Below are 19209 nucleotides of genomic sequence, written 5' to 3'. Positions count from 1 at the left end.
CATGTCTTATGGTAGTTTTTTCTTTTATTTCATATAACTTCTCAGTTTTCCATCTTCATTACTGAGTTTTAGCTTTCATTTCTTTATGCTTGTCCATCGCCGTTTCAAGCTCCCATATATTTGCAACTTCGAGGTATTGATCATTTGTATTACTTGCAACTTACGTTGGCATACAGAAACATGCAAAGGTTGCCACATCACCAGGCGCAGTCATCATTTTGGCCAGGGGCCAGGGAGCATTTACGCTGGACAAGGGTCAAAATCATTGGCGACCAGATTCTTCAAGAGATTTGGGGATTTCAGAGATATCAAGAACCCGTACCAGCCTGAGTAGGGAGACATCTCCTCAGTTCTTAAAAATTTTATTTCCATTGTCTGAATACGTTTTTAAATTAAGAGAAATGCATGTGGTCATTTATAGTGAATCACTAAGAGCATAAAGTGTTCAAAACTAAACAAGTACAGCTGGTAATTGTATGGACCCTTTATTGGTTTTCACTGATGATATTCGTTTAGCAAAAATCTCAACAGCATTAAATTATGGAAATTATTTAAATATTTATTGGCAATTACAAAATGTAAATAAAAATAAATCAGTGAGTGATTTCTTTCAAGGTTAAAGATGTCCCTACAGCCAACATCACTATGAGGGTACCATTGCTGTGCTTGTCATGATTCTTCAACATGTCTTGCATTTTTTGCAAGGTCAACAGAAAATGGAAAGTGACTCGTCAGCTTCCCATTTTGAATGCCATTACAGCTCCTGCTTGAGATTGCTAGCATGATTTCCATTCACATCTGGCGTTTTGCTCTCTGTTTTTCTTCCTTTTTTCTTGATGTTGACTTCATTCTGCCTCGTCTCTTTTGTTTTGTCCTTTTTTGTGATGCTTCCTGGAAACACTTGTCCCTCCACTGTAACGTCTGCACACCGCTGTTGAGCCACAAGGAAGTCTTTAACTTCCCAGGCCAAACTGCCGTCTCGCAGCATGAAGATTACTCTGTTTGAGCCCACTACAAACCTGTAAGAACAAACAGAAATAGTGGCATTACTGGTGTGGTAGGTTTGTGTGAAAATTACACAACGCATTATTCAGTAATTACCAGTACACCGAAACAACCATGAAGGTGCTATTCATCGTGAGATATGTCGAAGATTAAATCATCGGTGACACTCAATACATCCAAACCAGATGACAATGCTGACTATTCACTAAAAGGTCTAGAAGCACTCGATCACATGTAACTGTACAATAAGTTACATGACTTTGGAAATTACGTTGACCCAGGAAATTTGGAAATTATGATGGCCGCCCTAAATCTCGTCAGCGACAATAGGCGAGAGCGGTCCATGAGGCGTCTACTCTTATATTACGTCTGAGTTCCAGAAAGACTGGTATTGCTGGTTTTCAGATGATGTAGCACCAACGTCAATGCAGAGGGAAGGCAGGAAGTAAATGCAGCCCATTTATTTTTGTTGACACAGTATCAAAATGCCTAAAGTTTGTCGTGTACGGTTGTTCCAACTGCTCTAATAGAGAAAAAGCTAAACATTATTTTTGAAAGTAGTTGGTCATAGGGAAGTTGATTTTAAAAACCTTACCGTGAAAAAGAGAAAAGTGGATCAACAACCTTCAGCTAAAAGCAGGAGGTATGTGAGAGTGAGAGAAGCAGGACATTATAATTGTCTTTATTCATGTTAACTGATAAACAAGCCTCTGGTCACTAGGTGGCAGCAGTGTTCAAATTAATCAACAGCCTGCCTGTTCAAGCCAGTAGAAGTAGCCACAGCACAGAAAAAAAAAAAAAAACGAAGCGAAGGATACAAGCGCAGATGTTTTGAAATATATCTATCTAGAAGAGAGATGGAGAAGTTCGACAGTGAAAAAAAAAAAAAGTTGTGTAAGCATCGTTTCAAAGACCTGGGGCTGAAAATTTGCTTCTGATGTGCTAAAACATTTAGTACTTAGTCATTTGTTAAACCAGTAACTATAACCTTACAAGATCCTCAGTATTCCGCTATTTAGCGCACTATAGTGAAACGCTATCATGAAATTAGTCTTTATTCTCGTCCAAATTTACTCGTATTTAAAACGCAAATCAAAAACTCAGAACCTGGCACTTAGACTCCATTATAAGCAAGTAGCTGAAGCTCGCAGAAAAAGGCCAGGAAATAGACAAAACCTGTCTTTTTATTGTTAAAAATGTTATACATTTTTCATCGCTTCTCATCTGACAAGCTGAACTATTACCAATATTGCTGCAAATTTTTAAATAATAAATGTTAAGAACCATATACCTTGTGGAAAACTAAATGGAAGATGCTGACAAGTAACCAATGCTTACAGTTCTAAAAAGTGTTTTACTATATTATGTCTAAAAATGCAAATCCCAGTGAATCATTTGCACTTTTCAAACTGAGCAGTCTTGATTAAATGTTAGTGACTCACTCATAAACTGATTTTGGAAATTATTTTGAGGTTTACAATAATAAAACAGCAGTTTTGATAATAAGGTAAGTTACAATGTTGGAGCCAGTTGTTTACAATAAATTATTAAATATGAACAGAATCGCAATACTATTTAAATTCTGGGGAGGGAAGGGCACTGAGCGGGGGTGTGGGGGGCGTGAAAAAAAAATTATGATCCCTAGGGGGTCATGACAGAAAATAATTGAGAAACACTGCATTAGTGGTTCTACTGTTAATGGCAGCAAACCCATTAACAGTATTGGTTAACAGAGAAAAATGTCTTTTGCTGCTGTGGCAGTTGTCTGTTATTTTATTGTTTTATTTTGTTGGGTGTTATATTTTAATCATTTATAGAAAAAGAATGTTTTGTTTTATTTTAAGGAATTGTCAAACTGGTTTAAACTATATGATCACATGTAAAAAAACTGAATTCTAATTCTACTGATGGAGCTCTTGCATGCAGTTTCCAGTCACATTTTTAGGAGCGATTGTGGTGTCTTTGACACTAGATTAAAAAGGCCTGGATCATCAGTCCTGCTTGTTGAGTTGTGCGTCATAAAACCAGTGAAGAAGGTGACAAGCAGGGAAGAAAATGCCAGTTTTCTTACATGCAAATCCTTTACTCGTCAAGTCTAATTTATTAAAATTGCAGGACAAAGTGAAATATCAAACTCAGGGTTTCCCCCAGTGTGTCGTAAGCCTGGTGGCCGACATCATTTGTTAGCCCCCCCGCCAGGCTAAGCATCGCTTGTTTTTATTTTTAGAAATATGAGTAAGGGAAGGGACAGGAGGGAAATCGCTTTATTTATTTATTTTTTTTGATAAATCTTTAAGCTGGATTGCAAGCATCTCTGTTCTGAGCGTTTCATTTGCGGAGCAGACTTATTTCTAAGAGTTTTATAGTTTATGCATTTAAAGCCAGAGAGCGGACCAATCACACAGTTGATATCTCCATGCGTTGCCGCTGCTTTGTTAAGTTTACCTCAGCGCGGATCCCGCCTTCACTCAAACTGATCACAGGCTGACCTGTATGGATATTTGCATCAACCCAGTGTGGGTAGTTATTTTTCTTTGGATAACTCTATATCAAGGTAAGAGATTAAAACGAACGGCGTTACCTCTGGTTGCACAGCTCTATGTGAACCGCAGGAATAAATTGTAGTTGCGCGTCTGTTTGCAGCCATTTGTGCGTTGAGCGACCGGTGAGAATGATTTATCTTTGTCGACAGAATTATGTGGGGTGTTTACATCTAAATACGCTGTCCAGTGTGTGGCTCTGTCTTTCCTGTAAAGTTTATGTCTGTGTTCCCGGTTGGCCGGAGCGTTAGTGGTTAACCAACCAGCGCTAAGCTCATCATGCAGATTCAGTCCGGTGAGGAGCTTTTGCGCTCATTTCGTAGTCAAACTTCACGCTGGTTTTACATCATTTTATTATTATTTCTACCATTATATTTCCGGTTACATTAGTGGTTCTCAACCTGGGCGGTACCGCCCCCCAGGGGGCGTTCAGAGGACGGCAGGGGGCGCTGGCGGACATTTTTACAAAAGGGGGGCGCTGGGATGCCTTTGGGGGGCGTTTGGTCGAAGGTAAACTTTACACCTTAAATCCACAACAATACCAGTTTAGACTTTGAGCAACTTGGTAAAACTGTATTGTGTAACATTAAATCATGCTTGGCTGCAACTGTATCGATGGCAGCTCTTCTTCTATTCAGTGTTTGTAGCTTCATGGTGCAGATCCGCTCAGTTCAGCGTTACACCGGCTGATGACGCTGCTGTGATTCATTTTGCCTGGTATTTATGTAGCTACATATGTTTTGGCAGTTCTGTGATCATGTCAAAGCAGCAATTTATATTAAAAATTTTTTTATTTCCGTTTGAAAGCTGCCCGCTTCCATGGAAGGACAACAGAAAATCGCTCTTATAAACATATAATTACTAAAATCACGATGCCCTCACTGTGTATCCCTCTGAAAAATGAACCCATTTAAATAAAGAAATCCCTCCATGAGTGATACCACGATAGAGAGCGTTCATTTTATAGCGTTAACACGGTGCTGTAAGTGGTCCGGTATGAAACGGGGTGATAGAACAACACAGCACTTTTAAATTTCAATAATCAGAATGCAGAAATTGTTTCCGTTGTTTTAAAAGGTTTATGTCAGTCTGCCTTTTCCCCATCGATACGCTTCCCGACCGCCCTGCACCTTAGGGGCTTAAAAAAACAAACAAAAAAAAACGACGCGCACATTGCGCAAAACTCTGAAACATGAGAAGCGGGCAAAACGGAGCGACGAACTAGATGTGAATTATGGCATAAAAACAGAGAATCCGACGCTGAACAGTCAAAAATCAACACATGATGATTAGGCGGCGCAGCAGGTGATGAGTGAAGATTACTGATGGTCAATAAACCATAAAATAAATCTAGCAACAGGAAAGAAACTAAAGTGGACATAGCAATAAACCAAGAGAGGATAAAACTAATCAAAGGAAACTAAATGGAAATAAATGAAGACCAAAATGCAAGAATAAACTAAGAAACTAAAGTAAATACAGAGGAATAAACTGGTATGGCAAGACCTTTCGAGCAATAATTAATACAGAGACTGTATGGCAAGAATAAACAGACACTATTTCAGATAAAAGGTAAAATAATATTGTTGAAATGTCATGAGTAGGGGCGCAACTACACATTATTCAGGTGGATGCGAAAACATAAATCGGCGCCCCCCCACGAAGGAGAGTAGAAACATACGCCCGAAAAAGGTTGAGAAACACTGGGTTACATGATGCATCAAACCACGCACGTGCAGAGGGGGGGGGTGCCTGAGCACCTGCCCCTTTTGCTTCTTGCCCCCAAGTGCCCTTTTGGTCAAATTGTTTTTTTCTTTTTTTTGGTATTATTTTCTAAGCCCTCTTCTGACACATAATAACATGTGCTAAAATTATTTGCTTTTTTGTTTCTTTTTTGTACAACATAATAAGCCGGTCAGCATTGCATTGCAGACGCAATGCAATGCTCACGAGCATTGAGCATTGCATCATGCTCGTGACGCATGACGCAGTTGCCTCTCGCGCAGTGAGATAAGGCGGCTAACTGCAGAGCTCAACATAGCGAACGTTCCAGATTACAGATCAGTTTTTGGTGAATAAAAATAAAACCTTTTTGGTGAATAAAGTGGAGTAGACTTGCTACTTGTCAAATGATGGAAACGTTGAAGTATCGTTTCTGCTTCAGCTCGGAGTCGCGGTTTAAGCAGAGAGGTAATGAAATACAACAGACACTGACAGGCCTCTGCGTCTGCCTTTCTCTGAAGAACTACTGAGGGGAGGAGACAGCCAGGTGAGGAGAAACTGTTCTTATCTATCGATTCACTATTTCTATCATACAGACATTAGGCTATTGTTGTTGTGCTATTAGCTAGCTGCTAGCTAACGACTGTGCTAGCAAAGCAAGATAACTAAAAGCTTCTTCCCTGTACCGTTAATGATATCAGTCATTCTTCAGTATTGCTTAATGCAATAAGGCACATCACCCGTCCAAAACCTTTCATCTCCATAATGGATATATGTCAGATCTTCTAATTTCCTTTGCTGCATAATGTACATTTCATTTATTCTAGCGTTAGGTAAATGTATCTTGAAGGAGAATAACACTTAAATAAAAGTCCAACAAGGATATTAATTTAGAATTAAAAATAATTCACCCTGAATTACCATGATAGATATAATGAATGTAATAAAAGTGACATTAATGAAGGGGAAAAAACTCAATCCAGACTTTAAGTTTAGTGTCTGTTTCAGAGTATGATATATATATTTTTCCCCCAATTATTCAATGGAAAAAAAAAATTCTCAGTTAAAATTAAATTGTAAGCAAAACTTTTGGAATTGTAATGATTTCTTTTTAAAAAACAAAATTTTTCTTTAACTTTTTTCTAAATTAAATTCATTTTTCTCTCACGAACTTAAAAAGTTATTTACCAAACAAACTTTTATTTGCACACATCAGAAATATTTTGTTGCGATTTTTGGGCCCTGCCCGAAACGTCGTGTGAAAAAAAAGTTTTTTAAGCAAAACTCAGTAGGTTTTTCTCATGGTGACATTCATTAACAATTCAATATTTGCTTTTGTTTTGTTTTTTCCTGCAGTTCCACGTTAAAGTTTGATGCAGCTCTGCTTTCCTGAATGGACCGTCTTCATCTCCACTGCAAGTGTAGCAAACAGGCAGATCTTTGTTTTATAGATTACTGTACACTAAAAGGTTGCATTGTGTCCTTGTTTATATTTTAATAGTGTAATTCTGTAAAGACAAAATATGTCTGGTGGTCCAGCTCTGATTTACATATCTTGTTAAATTGCGGGTTTGAATATTGCAACACTTTCCTATAACAAAGTAGACCTGCAGAAAGAAATTACTAATAACATATCTTACATAGGCATAGTGTTATGCTCTATATGGAGATTTTCCTTAGCTTTGATTGTATATGTCACATTTTTGTAATTTATCATCGTTTATTAAACTCTGAAAGCTGAGAGGCTGTTAATATTCTGTCCTAGAAGGTGGTTAGATGGGCCCTTTTGTTGTTGAGCACCTGCCCCTGTAGTGGCCTCTGCACGGCCCTGCATCAAACCACTTAGTCAGCCAGAGTTAATGTGGGCGGCCGCGCAGATATTTAAAAAACTCGAACAAACTTGAGCAACCAGAACATTTTCTGTGCCTCTCGCGCTTATTAAAAACTCAACAGACACTAAATGGAAGAGTTACTAAAACCACGTTAGCAGCATTACATTAAATCTCCCGTTTGTTGTGCATCTCTGCACACAGTGCAGCAGATTTAGTTCATCATGCAGGGCCGGTCCAAAGCTGCATGAGGCCTTGAGCAGAATGTGAGTTTGGGGCCCCTTTGGTTGCTAAAAACATCAGCACCTCTAACAGCTTCTGTGTTAGATTTAGTGAAATCTGGGAGAGGGGAACTAGTTTAATTGGCCAACCTAAAAAGCAATAAGTTTCAATTGCAGTTTACTAATTTGCATTTGTGAACAAACAGAGCTTAAACTCGAAGATCAAACTTACAGCATCAGATTGTTGCTATGGTAACAAACTAATCTAACTATGAATATTGTTCTATGAACTTATACAAAATAAACTTGCCAGCTCCTTAAAATCTTAAATTTAAATATTAAACAATTTAAATAGTTTATGTATGCTGAAAGCATTAAATAAAATTCAGCAGCATTGATAATCTCAATAAATAAATGTTACATTTATATATCTGTGGTCTGTGTTAAAATATTAGCATTTATTGGGCCCTGAAGCTCTGGGGGGCCTGATGGAGCTGCTGAATTAAACTGAAGTGCAGATAATTGATTCATTTTAATTGTATTTTTTGATTTGTTGTTTAAGACTAGCTGTGTGTTTAGCTATCTAAACATTTCACTGGTGATATTTTCCTACAACACATAATTACTCAGTAATATTTTTACTTTTCCCGTCTACTTAATATCTTTTAATACAAAAACACGTTGGACCGCCATGGCACCCCGACCACCAGGCTTAGCAACTTTTCTGGAGGAAACCCTGAAAATGTACTATTTATGTGTGAAATCTGTTTGAATCTGTTACCTAAACAATGTTCACGCATCAACCAGTTTAAAAACAGTAACATAGCTTTTTATTGTCATATCCCAATACAAAGCTATGTTACTGACACAGAGGGAAGAACGGAATTAACACAAATATGACCTTTTTTCCTTCCTTTCTTCTGTGTTACTATTACCATTAGCTTATTATTATCTTACTATCATGCTTCATCATCATGAATGTTGTTAGCATTCACACAGAATTCCTGTTTCTAGATTTTCTGTACACTTTTCACCATGCTTTTTCTGCATACTTTGTGCTATTTTCACCATTCAACTTTAACACTATTCAGCTTGTTCTGCTATGCTGGCTATATTTGTTGGTACTCATAACCTATACTTTTTATAATATTCAGCTTTTTATGAATGGGGCATTCATTTCAAATGCTCCCTTCTGTGGCAGAATTGAGAATGACAATATAAAATGCAATTTATGCATTAACATGTAGCCACGAATGTGTACTTTCAGGAACTATTACCATCATTGCTACAGGTCTTAGTGTTTTCTGTTGAACTCTTCTGGAGTACAGACATGCCACATCTTCTCCTGTTCCTTCGATGTATTTCTCTGATGTGATCAGTTTCTATCTGTGTCAGCATTCTGCTTGTCTGCCTTTCTGTATGCCTTCTGATTTTACTGTTTTTATTGTGTACAAAGGTCTTCTGTAAACTTTAATCAATTTAAACAATTCACATATCTAAATGTTCTGCTTCTTTTCCTACTTTGTGCCATTTCTTTTGCCGTTTTACTTTTCAACTTTTTCAACTGTCAGGCTTTATACTAATTTCTGCTTCTGCCAATTTCTATTTCTTTTGCTATGTTTTACTTTTCAGCTTTTTCAAATATTTCAGGTTCTTTTGCTTTTTCTGGCATTTCTGCAGCAATCATTCTGCAAATATGCATTCTCACAGCTGTTTTGCTAGGAACAGCAATTTTTCTAGTTACTATTATTATCAGTAGATTTTCTTGTCTTGTCATGAGTTAATTTGAAACCATTTTGTCTATGACTTAATGCAATTTGCCAAGTTTCCTTAGAAACACTTTTTATATAATTTGAACATTGAACTCTCAATTCGTGTTTTCCATTGTGACTTAAAAAAAGTCACAATTCAACCCCAAGATAAAAAAAAGATGTCAGGGAAACACTGAAAGCCCAAAATGAATACAATTTGTGCCCATGTTGAGTCCAGTGGCAATTCTAGCCCCGTTTTATGGCCTAAAACTGTACCTCAGCACTCCTGAATAAGGTTGTCATCCGTCCCATAAAATACGGAGTACTACTATATTGGTTTGATTATTTGCTTAGGATGATACTTTATTTTATATATATTAGTATTAGCCAAAATAATATAAGTGGTCATTTAAAGAACAAATCATACTTATAGATTAACAATAAATACATAAATATTTCCTACATTAAAAAAAAGTTTGTTAGGACTTTCTGTGCGTTTATTCAGAAATGATATATTTTACGAATAACTGTTCAGTGCTCATTTAATGTATTATTTCACTATTATTTTTTAATGTGGTTTACCACTTTGGATAATCTGAGTTCCTATCAATGAAGGAAAAACATGTTAACCAAAAAATCTTCAGACCCAGACCTGCAGTCCATGGGCGGTTCTAGACAAGGGCCAACAGAGGAACCAAAGAAACTATACTAAATAAATGTCTTTTGTTGATATTCAGTGGTGAATTTTTTTTAACCTTCACACTTTTACTTTAACAATGAATTAAACATTATGGTGCTGCACTTTTAGCTGCTGTATAGAGATGGCATCACACTGCCCATCTGCTAGATCAGGATCTGCAACCTGAATCTCTTGAGACAAAGTAGCTCTTTGGCTCACTTAATACACTGCTCAAAAAAATAAAGGGAACACTTAAACAACACAATATAACTCCAAGTAAATCAAACTTCTGTGAAATCAAACTGTCCACTTAGGACAGTGGACTGATTGACAACGGGGGACCCTCGTCGGGTCAATCAGTGTTGCTTCCTAAGTGGACAGTTTGATTTCACAGGAGTTTGATTTACTTGGAGTTATATTGTGTTGTTTAAGTGTTCCCTTTATTTTTTTTGAGCAGTATATATCAAATAATGAAATATTGTTCTGTTTTTTATTCAATTCTTCCTTTAGTGTCTCCATAAAAAAAAACACTGACTACACTGGCCCCTGTAGTAAATTTGGGCCACAACCAACTTTCAAAGAAATCAGTAAAGACGCATTATAGATTTTTTAACCAGCTATTTGTAGGCAGACTTGTATCATCAGCACCTTTATTCAGATGACAATTTGCAATGCAAAATATCATGCTTAGTCGGATTGCTTTTTTTGCAACGGGCAATTTTAAGTGGTATTGTAGTACTTAGTGACTGTTGAGTCGTTTTGTAATTAATCACCCAAACCTCTCTGGAGTCACTTAAATAAGGTAAAACTAAAGACCAGTGCAGGATGTTAGGGTTAGGCTGTTCCTGTGTTTGTGAATAGAAAGGTGTTTGGTACTGAAACTATGATAGGCCCACTTCATGAACTGAAATAGTAAAACCCTGATTATTAATGTCCACTTTTCAATAGATGGACATACATTCTTGTTTAAAGAAAAAAGGCCAACAGCCGCATAACGTTCAGATAAAAATAAGGATAATGCAATTTCTAAGGATGATTTTCAAGGTCACTAACATTAACCTGAACTTCTACCTTGATAATAAACTGGTTTTAGGTTTATTAATCTTATGAATTTAGTAAAAGATTCTTCAATTGACTGGAAATGCATAGTTTTGAGTAGATTTTATTTTATTTCCTGGGGGGAACATGAGCCGGACTCCACTACACTAAGACTGTGTCAGAACCAGCTTAATGTTAGCAGATGTTGGCAGGCACGATGTAGTCTTGAAATTCTGTTACAAACTGAAACAGAATTTTTAGTTAGAAACTGAAAATAATGTCAAGTAAAATGACCAGTTCTCCAATTTTACTTTTTTATAGGTACATGTTTGAGTAAAATTAACATTGTTCTTTTATTCTATGAACTACTGACAACATGTCTCCGAAATTCCAAGACAACATACAACATTGTACAACATACAACTGTATGTTGTCAACATACAGTTACAGTTAACAACATACAGTTGTTAACATACAGTTAACAACTGTATGTAGTTGTTAACAGATAAGTTTGACAAAACTATTTTATTTTGTATGTGAATGTATGCAAGTCAACAATGAAAATAAGAAAAATGCACCCCCGAATATCTTCTCTTGGCTGTTAGCCCTGCTGTGGGCTTAGCAACCCTAAAGGTCAGATCCAAGGATTGCCTCTGGTTGAGTCTATGTAAAATTCTCACAACAGAATTTATTGTGCGATTACCTCTGAACATCATAGTTGGCATTGAAGAGGCTTCCCTGCCACAGGCCTGTGATCTCCTCAGTCTCCTTCTCACTGGGATTTCCAGACACAGTTGCAAAGACCATCAAAGTCCTGCCTTTCTTTGACATCTTAAGAAGGTCCTCTGGCTTGGAGGGGTCCACCTTGGAGAAATCAACGGGTGGAGGAGACCGTCTGTGCTCAGGAAGGTCTCCTTCTTCAATATCGTCATCTTTCTGTATGACAGAGAGTCTATCTTTAACTCATGCATTAACCTAGTGGTCTGAATTATAAATTATTCTTTACTTTGCAATTTCCTCCTGTGTTGATTTAAATTAAGTTCCATCAAACAAGCTTCAGGAGGAGACAATTTGTAGAGGCCGTTGGCCCCACAGAGTACATACCCTGGTGAAAAATAAATATACTAAGTATGTTAAATTTCAGTACACTTCAGAATACTTTACGTCAGACTAATCATGAATATACTTCAAGTTCACTTAGGATTAATTAACTTAAAGTGTGACATTTTGGAACAACTAATTTTGTGCTTAATGTATTTTAATATGATTTAAGTTGTATTAAAGCACAGTTTAAAGTGTACTTTCACATACTTTTTTTGAACAACTTAAGTTACACTTAGTGTACTTTAAGTATATTGCTGTATGTAATATAAATGTGCTTGATTAGTATATTTTGAGTTTACCATTTTTGTAATTGAATTACATTTAAAATATATTTAGAATGTATTTTAAGTATATTGGCATTACATATTGTATTAGTAGTGTGATTACAGTATGCTACAATTACACTTTTGGTTTGTTGTAATTGCTAATGAAATACACTTTTAGATACTTAATGTCTTTCAGGCACGTGCAGAGGGGGGAGCTGGGGGGCTTGAGCACCTGCGCTTTTTGCTCCGTGCCCCCAAGAGCCTTTTTGGTCTTTTTTTTTTTGGTATTATTTTCTAAGTCCTCTTCTGACACATAAAATTATTAGTTTTTTGTTGGGTTTTTTTTGTACAACATAAGCCGGTCTTATTGTTACCTTTGACCTTTTGCCCGTGACGCATGACGCAGTTGCCTCTCGCGCAGTGAGATAAGTCGGCTAACTGCAGAGCTCAACGTAGCGAACGTTCCAGATTACAGATCAGTTTTTGGTGAATTATAAAAAAAACTTTTTTGGTGAATAAAGTGGAGTAGACTTGCTACTTGTCAGATGACGGAAAACGTTGAAGTATCGTTTCTGCTTCAGCTCGGAGTCGCGGTTTAAGCAGAGAGGTAATGAAATACAACAGACACTGACAGGCCTCTGCGTCTGCCTTTCTCTGAAGAACTACTGAGGGGAGGAGACAGCCAGGTGAGGAGAAACTGTTCTTATCTATCAATTCAGTATTTCTATTATACAGACATTAGGCTGTTGTTGATGTGCTATTAGCTAGCTGCTAGCCAACGACTGTGCTAGCAAAGCAAGATAACTAAAAGCTTCTTCCCTGTACCGTTAATGATATCAGTCATTCTTCAGTATTGCTTAATGCAATAAGGCACATCACCCGTCCAAAACCTTTCATCTCCATAATGGATATATGTCAGATCTTCTAATTTCCTTTGCTGCATAATGTACATTTCATTTATTCTAGCGTTAGGTAAATGTATCTTGAAGGAGAATAACACTTAAATAAAAGTCCAACAAGGATATTCATTTAGAATTAAAAATAATTCACCCTGAATTACCATGATAGATATAATGAATGTAATAAAAGTGACATTAATGAAGGGGAAAAAACTCAATCCAGACTTTAAGTTTAGGGTCTGGTTCAGAGTATGATATATATATTTTGCCCCCAATTATTCAATGGAAAAAAAAATTATCTCAGTTAAAATTAAATTGTAATCAAAACTTTTGGAACTGTAATGATTTCTTTTTAAAAAACACATTTTTTCTTTAACTTTTTTCTAAATTAAATTCATTTTTTTCTCATGAACTTAAAAAGTTATTTACCAAACAAACTTTTATTTGCACACATCAGAAATATTTTGTTGCGATTTTTGGGCCCTGCCCGAGACGTCGTGTGAAAAAAAAGTTTTTTAAGCAAAACTTAAAAACCGTCTTCATCTCCACTGCAAGTGTAGCAAACAGGCAGATCTTTGTTTTATAGATTACTGTACACTAAAAGGTTGCATTGTGTCCTTGTTTATATTTTAATAGTGTAATTCTGTAAAGACAAAATATGTCTGGTGGTCCAGCTCTGATTTACATATCTTGTTAAATTGCGGGTTTGAATATTGCAACACTTTCCTATAACAAAGTAGACCTGCAGAAAGAAATTACTAATAAAATATCTTACATAGGCATAGTGTTATGCTCTATATGGAGATTTTCCTTAGCTTTGATTGTATGTCACATTTTTGTAATTTATCATAGTTTATTAAACTCTGAAAGCTGAGAGGCTGTTAATATTCTGTCCTAGAAGGTGGTTAGATGGGCCCTTTTTTGAGCACCTGCCCCTGTAGTGGCCTCTGCACGGCCCTGATTTCTTTTATTATTCTGCTTTGCCACTTTGTACATTACATGCTTCATACACACATCAGTACTGCAAACACTTCAGGTTACCAGAACACAGAAGGATCCATTACAACACACTTTACAGGTGAAACTATTACATTGTGTTTTCAGTATATTACCATTTCGGTAATACTTTATTTGATGGGTTGGGCATAAACCTTACATGACAATGTCATCAACATGACATAACACCTGTCATGAGCATGAAGGAGTTTGACTTTTGTCAAGGAGTACAATTCGGTAAATAATGACATTTTTAATGCAAAGTTGGATTAAAAGTCCTTAAAAAATGCCAACTTTGCATTAAATTGTCATTATTTACAAAATAATGCAAAGTTGGCACTTTTAGTGGACTTTCAATGCAACTTTTAGAGCAACTTTGCATTAAAAGTGTCAATTACTGAATGACACTTCATGACAACCGTCATAAACATTCATAAAGACTTCATGTTTATGACAGTGTCATGTCTGTCTTATGCACACCCCTTCAAATAAAGTGTTACCAAGATTTTAAATGGCAAGAAATGCAATTCAATGGGATCAAAAGAAGAGTCAATCCCTGAAACATTGGGTACACAAATTGAGGTCAGTGACAAACAAACCCAAGTAAGTGGCCAGGAACTAAGACCGATTATCAACCTTCAAGAACATGCATACTGTCTTCTTCAGGAATTGTTGAAAACGAAGGCATTGCTGATGAAATTGAGAAGAGAACATTGCTGGAGAAAAATTATGCTTGCTGCTTGGCACAGCTACATCTTAATGAAAGGAAAATGGTCTCTGTTGAAACATAGACAGGTTTACCAGAAATATCAAAGTTGAAAACAGTCCATTACCGATATGTTTCAACACAGACCAAGACGGATGCTCAGGACATCAGATTTCAGTCAGAACCAGCTAAAATAATTACTTCAACACAGACTGAGACGCAACAAAATGTGGATCAGAAAGTGGGAAAAAAGCCCTCTAAGAAATCTAAGTGAAAGAGCAAGAAGAAGGTGGTGATTAAAGCCATCTCAAAGCTGGGAACACTTTATAATCCAAGTGTTTCTTGAGAAAAGTCTGAACAACAACAAGATTCAACCCTGGATCAGAAAGTCAACTTGAAAAATGACACTTATATAAATGAAACTGTGATCTCTGAACTACACCAGGACACTGAAGAAGAAATGGTCTTTGAAACACAACAAAATGAAGATCAGCAGGAGAAAGAGCTGTCCACGAAATATGTGCCAAAAGAGGAAAATGGTACAATGAAAGCTGTTTCTAAGCTGGAAACCTTCAATAATCAATAGGTTTCTGGAGAAAACATTGAACAGCAAGAAGCTTCAATACAGGAAATAGTTGAGGATCAGATAGCCAACTTCATCGATGAGACTTATACAGATAAAACTTTGATCCCTAAACTATTCCAAGTCGCTGAAGAAGAAATGGTCTCTGAAGCACAACAAAATGGGGACCAGCAAGTGGACAAAGAGCCCTCTAAGAAATCTAAATGTAAGAAAAGGAAAAAGTAGCAGGCTATGAAAGCGCTCTCTGAGCTGGATACCTTCAAGGTTTCTGAAGAAAAGTCTGAACAACAAGAATTTTCAATGACAGAAATAAATGAGAATCAGACCGCCAACTTCAAAAATGAGATCACAGATGAAAGTCCAATCTCTGAACTACACCAGGACACTGAAGAAGAAAAGATCTCTGATCTGGTCTTCTCAAAAACACAACAAAATGAGGATCAGCAAGTGGAGAAAGAGCTATCTAGAAAATCTGAATATGAGAAAAGGAGAACGGCAGCACTGAAAGCTACCACTGAACTGGAAGCTCAGTGGTAGCACTAACCAAGATGGACACTTCTGAAACTCAAAACTATGGCAAAGAAGCCAAAACTCTGGCACCACAAACTGTTTTAGAAATAAAAACAGAAAACTCAGGCAGTTTTTGAGCAAAAAGAGACGCAACTTGCAGCTTCCTCTGAAATGCTGAGTGATAAAAAGGAAAAAAAAACACAGAAGTTTAGTTACTCGGAAATGGACTCCACAACCAAAGAAATCTAACCGGGAAGAGGAAGAGTTGCAATATAAAATATCTTCAAATAGTTAGTCACCAATGGAAACTGTCTCTGAGCCTCAAACAGTCACCAATGTACAACCTTCTGGAGACGTAGATGAAATAAAAACCGTTTCCCCTCAGGGGAAGTTATTGTCCCGGCTAAGCAGAACAACATCTCTGAAGAAAAGAATAGCCCGATAAAAAAGGTTTCACTGTGGAGGCGTTTTAAAAAAGCCATCACTACAACATGGATCTCTGGTATTTTAGATTTTAAAGGGAGTTGGAGGCTAGTGAGGAAAGTCTGGACCTTCCTACTTAGTTTTGGGTTTTTCAGTCTAGTTTTATGGGACTTTTTGTTTGTCTAATTCAGGTAGTTGTAATTAGTATTTAGAGTGTATATGCTCATTCTTATTAGTTGTCATTAGTTAGATATTGCTTAGTTTTACTAGTTTTTATTAGTTATAGTAGTAGTTTTATTTCTTTTATACCAATATCTAAGAATACATGGGCTGCACAGGGGCAGAGTTTCCCTGTGTCTGCATGGGTTCTCTCCAGCTTCCCTCATTCATTATATTTATCTATCTATATAAATATATAGATAGAAAGAGCGAGACAGAGAGAGAGAAAGAGAGAGAGAGAAAGACTGCACCCACAGTTACGGGAAGGCCTTTTCTTTTTTTAGTCCTAAGAATAATGCAAAAGCTTAACTGTGAATGCCATACAGTCTTATTCAAAAAAAATTGTATATACGTTCTGATCAGGCTTGTCAAATTAATAGTATCTTTCGAAAATGACCTTTTAGTAGATATTAAACATCCATTGAAATATAAATATGTTAAAACATATGTAATGTAATTAATCAAGTCTTTTAGTTGGTAATGGAATTACTAACAAAGAAACTTTTCAGCCATATTCTAATTAATGAAATCAGCCCATATTTGCTGAATGCTTGCCAACAGTTGAAAACAGTTTCACGATCCAGTAATATTTTTGTTAAGAATTATTGAATAGTTGCCTTTTATTGTCTGATTTGATCAAATGCTAAAAACATAAATATTAAAGACACAAACACTTTTTGGTGTCTGGTTGGACAGTTGGTGAGTATTGACCATTGATATTAAATGTGGCTTAAAGCTGATGTTTTTATAAGTAAAATATATATATATATATATATATATATATATATATATATTCTCTCTGCATATAAATCGTTTGGTTTCTGTCAGTTCTGTAAAGATACAAGAGAGAACTGAGCAAACTTCTCTTTTATATTGGCCAATAATTTATTTTTACTGAATTGACCCCGTCAGAGGTGGTCTGACTCAGTTACACCTGTTATGTCAGCAGGATGGAATAAAAAAAAGGGATCAATAAAGTTATTTGAATTTGAACTAGAATTGAATCGATCAAAATTCCAGCAAATTACTACAAGAAGCTTGTGGAGGAACTCAAAATGTCTGACAAAAATTAGACAGCATTAAAATAAAATGCCTCTAAATTGTAAGAAAGTGTATGTTAATTTATTATTTAAAATATGTAGTAATTGAAAATACGTATTATCTTTATTATTCTGCTACTTAGCAAATATCAAATTGAGAATGCTGGGCTGGGGGGAAATGCTGTCTTATGTCAAAATGTCTGGTTTCAACTTCGTTACAAAAACAACAAAAAATGATACATAGTGATACTCATCACTTTTTAAAACCAAAGACAGCAATGATTCAATGCCACATCCACGCTCTCAGATGAGCAACAAATTCAAGATGGCGTCCTCATGATGACATGTCTGTGACGCCTAGAAAACTGATCCGATGCCAGCAGGCTTTCTCGATGTGGTGGATTTGTTACTGGACCAAAAACATATTTTGTTCACTTAAAGTATACTTTTATTTTATTTATTTCTTTAACGTGCATTTGGTACAATTATATTTAAGTATGTTTAAAGTTATGTCAAAATTGGAACAAGCATGCTTTTAGTACACTTCGTATATATTTATAGGTAGTACATTTAATACTTAGTATACTTAAAATGTACTTATTAAGTATATTTGAAATATACTAAAAGTATGTTTTTCACTAGGGTAGATTTGCTGATACTAAATTCGCTGGCAGTGAAATACTCTCTTCAAATCAAGCAATTTCATGTATATAGTAATAACTCCCAACAAAGGGCTGCGCGTGCCAGGCAGCTGCAATGGCTTCCTGAAAACTCGAACTGTCGCCACTATCACATTTTTATCTGCCGATAATGTTGTCTAATGTGTCTACGTGGTGTTCTCCATTTAAACCCGTTGTTTCTGTTAGATTATATTATTGATCACTATCTTTTCTTTGACAACCGTTACTGTGGAAGTTTTATCAGTCCTGGACACATAACAAGCAGGCTAACATTTAAATGTAAACCAGGAAGTTCACAAACCTCCCACTGTTCCAGAAGCCGCGCCATATCTGCGTCATTGTAGTCTCGAATGTCCTTCTTTTTCTTAGGTTTACCTGTGCTGCCTGTTGCTGAAATATATAACAAACACGTACAGAGCAGAATGACTGCAAATGCCAACTTGCAGAAAGACGCCATGTTTACAGATGGTGTGCTGTGATTGGTCACAAATCAACCGGTCACGAGCAAACAGGGGCGTGTCAGAGACGTAAAATCTGGCAGATGGCGCACAACCCGGGCTAGAAGATTTCAAAATAAAGCTCACTTTGTGAATCTTACCAGTTTGTTCATGAAACGTATATATTATGACATATCAATCACTCTAAAAAAAGATGTGTTAAAAAAGAACACAAAAAATGTGTTATTAAATTAAAAGCATATTTTGTGTTAATTTTACACATTGTGTGTTAAAATGAATATAACACGCAGTATGTGTTAAAGATTTATTTGAATATTTCAACACATAATTGTGTTAGTTTGTGTTTGTCAGGTACACAAACATGAATCTGAATGGGAGATTCATTTGCCATTCAGATGGTAATTCATCTCAATGACAACTACTGTGACATTAGTTTTTATTTTTAACATTTCCTTTTAATTTAATTTTAAACTGTGGTTGTTAATTTAGTATTGTGATGATATTTAATAATTTTTAAAATGATGCAGAGGTATTATTTGG

The 19209-nt window shown here is 36.2% G+C and overlaps 1 protein-coding gene across 1 annotated transcript; it reads right to left on the bottom strand.

Moving 5' to 3' along the window:
- Positions 1-469: 469 nt before the first annotated feature.
- On the bottom strand, positions 470-18712 carry mesd (mesoderm development LRP chaperone). The gene is made up of 3 exons (XM_008405075.3): positions 18513-18712; positions 11489-11721; positions 470-1019 (listed from the first exon to the last, which is right to left on the bottom strand). The coding sequence occupies exons 1-3, from the start codon at positions 18666-18668 to the stop codon at positions 755-757; spliced, it is 654 nt and encodes a 217-aa protein (XP_008403297.1). The 5' UTR covers positions 18669-18712; the 3' UTR covers positions 470-754.
- Between the last annotated feature and the right edge of the window lie 497 nt (positions 18713-19209).

Source organism: Poecilia reticulata, chromosome 3 (assembly GCF_904066995.2).
Source record: "Poecilia reticulata chromosome 3, P_reticulata-male-v2, whole genome shotgun sequence".
NCBI lineage: Eukaryota > Metazoa > Chordata > Actinopteri > Cyprinodontiformes > Poeciliidae > Poecilia > Poecilia reticulata.
Note: the sequence above shows the minus strand (reverse complement) of the source record. Positions and strands in the feature narration are given on the sequence as shown.

Excerpts from the sequence above, each read along its gene's own strand:
- mesd (XM_008405075.3), bottom strand. The coding sequence starts at position 18,668 with ATGGCGTCTTTCTGCAAGTTGGCATTTGCAGTCATTCTGCTCTGTACG. Across the intron at positions 11,722-18,512 it reads GGCTTCTGGAACAGTGGGAG|AAAGATGACGATATTGAAGA; the intron begins GTTTGTGAACTT and ends TCTGTCATACAG. Across the intron at positions 1,020-11,488 it reads GCCAACTATGATGTTCAGAG|GTTTGTAGTGGGCTCAAACA; the intron begins GTAATCGCACAA and ends TTGTTCTTACAG.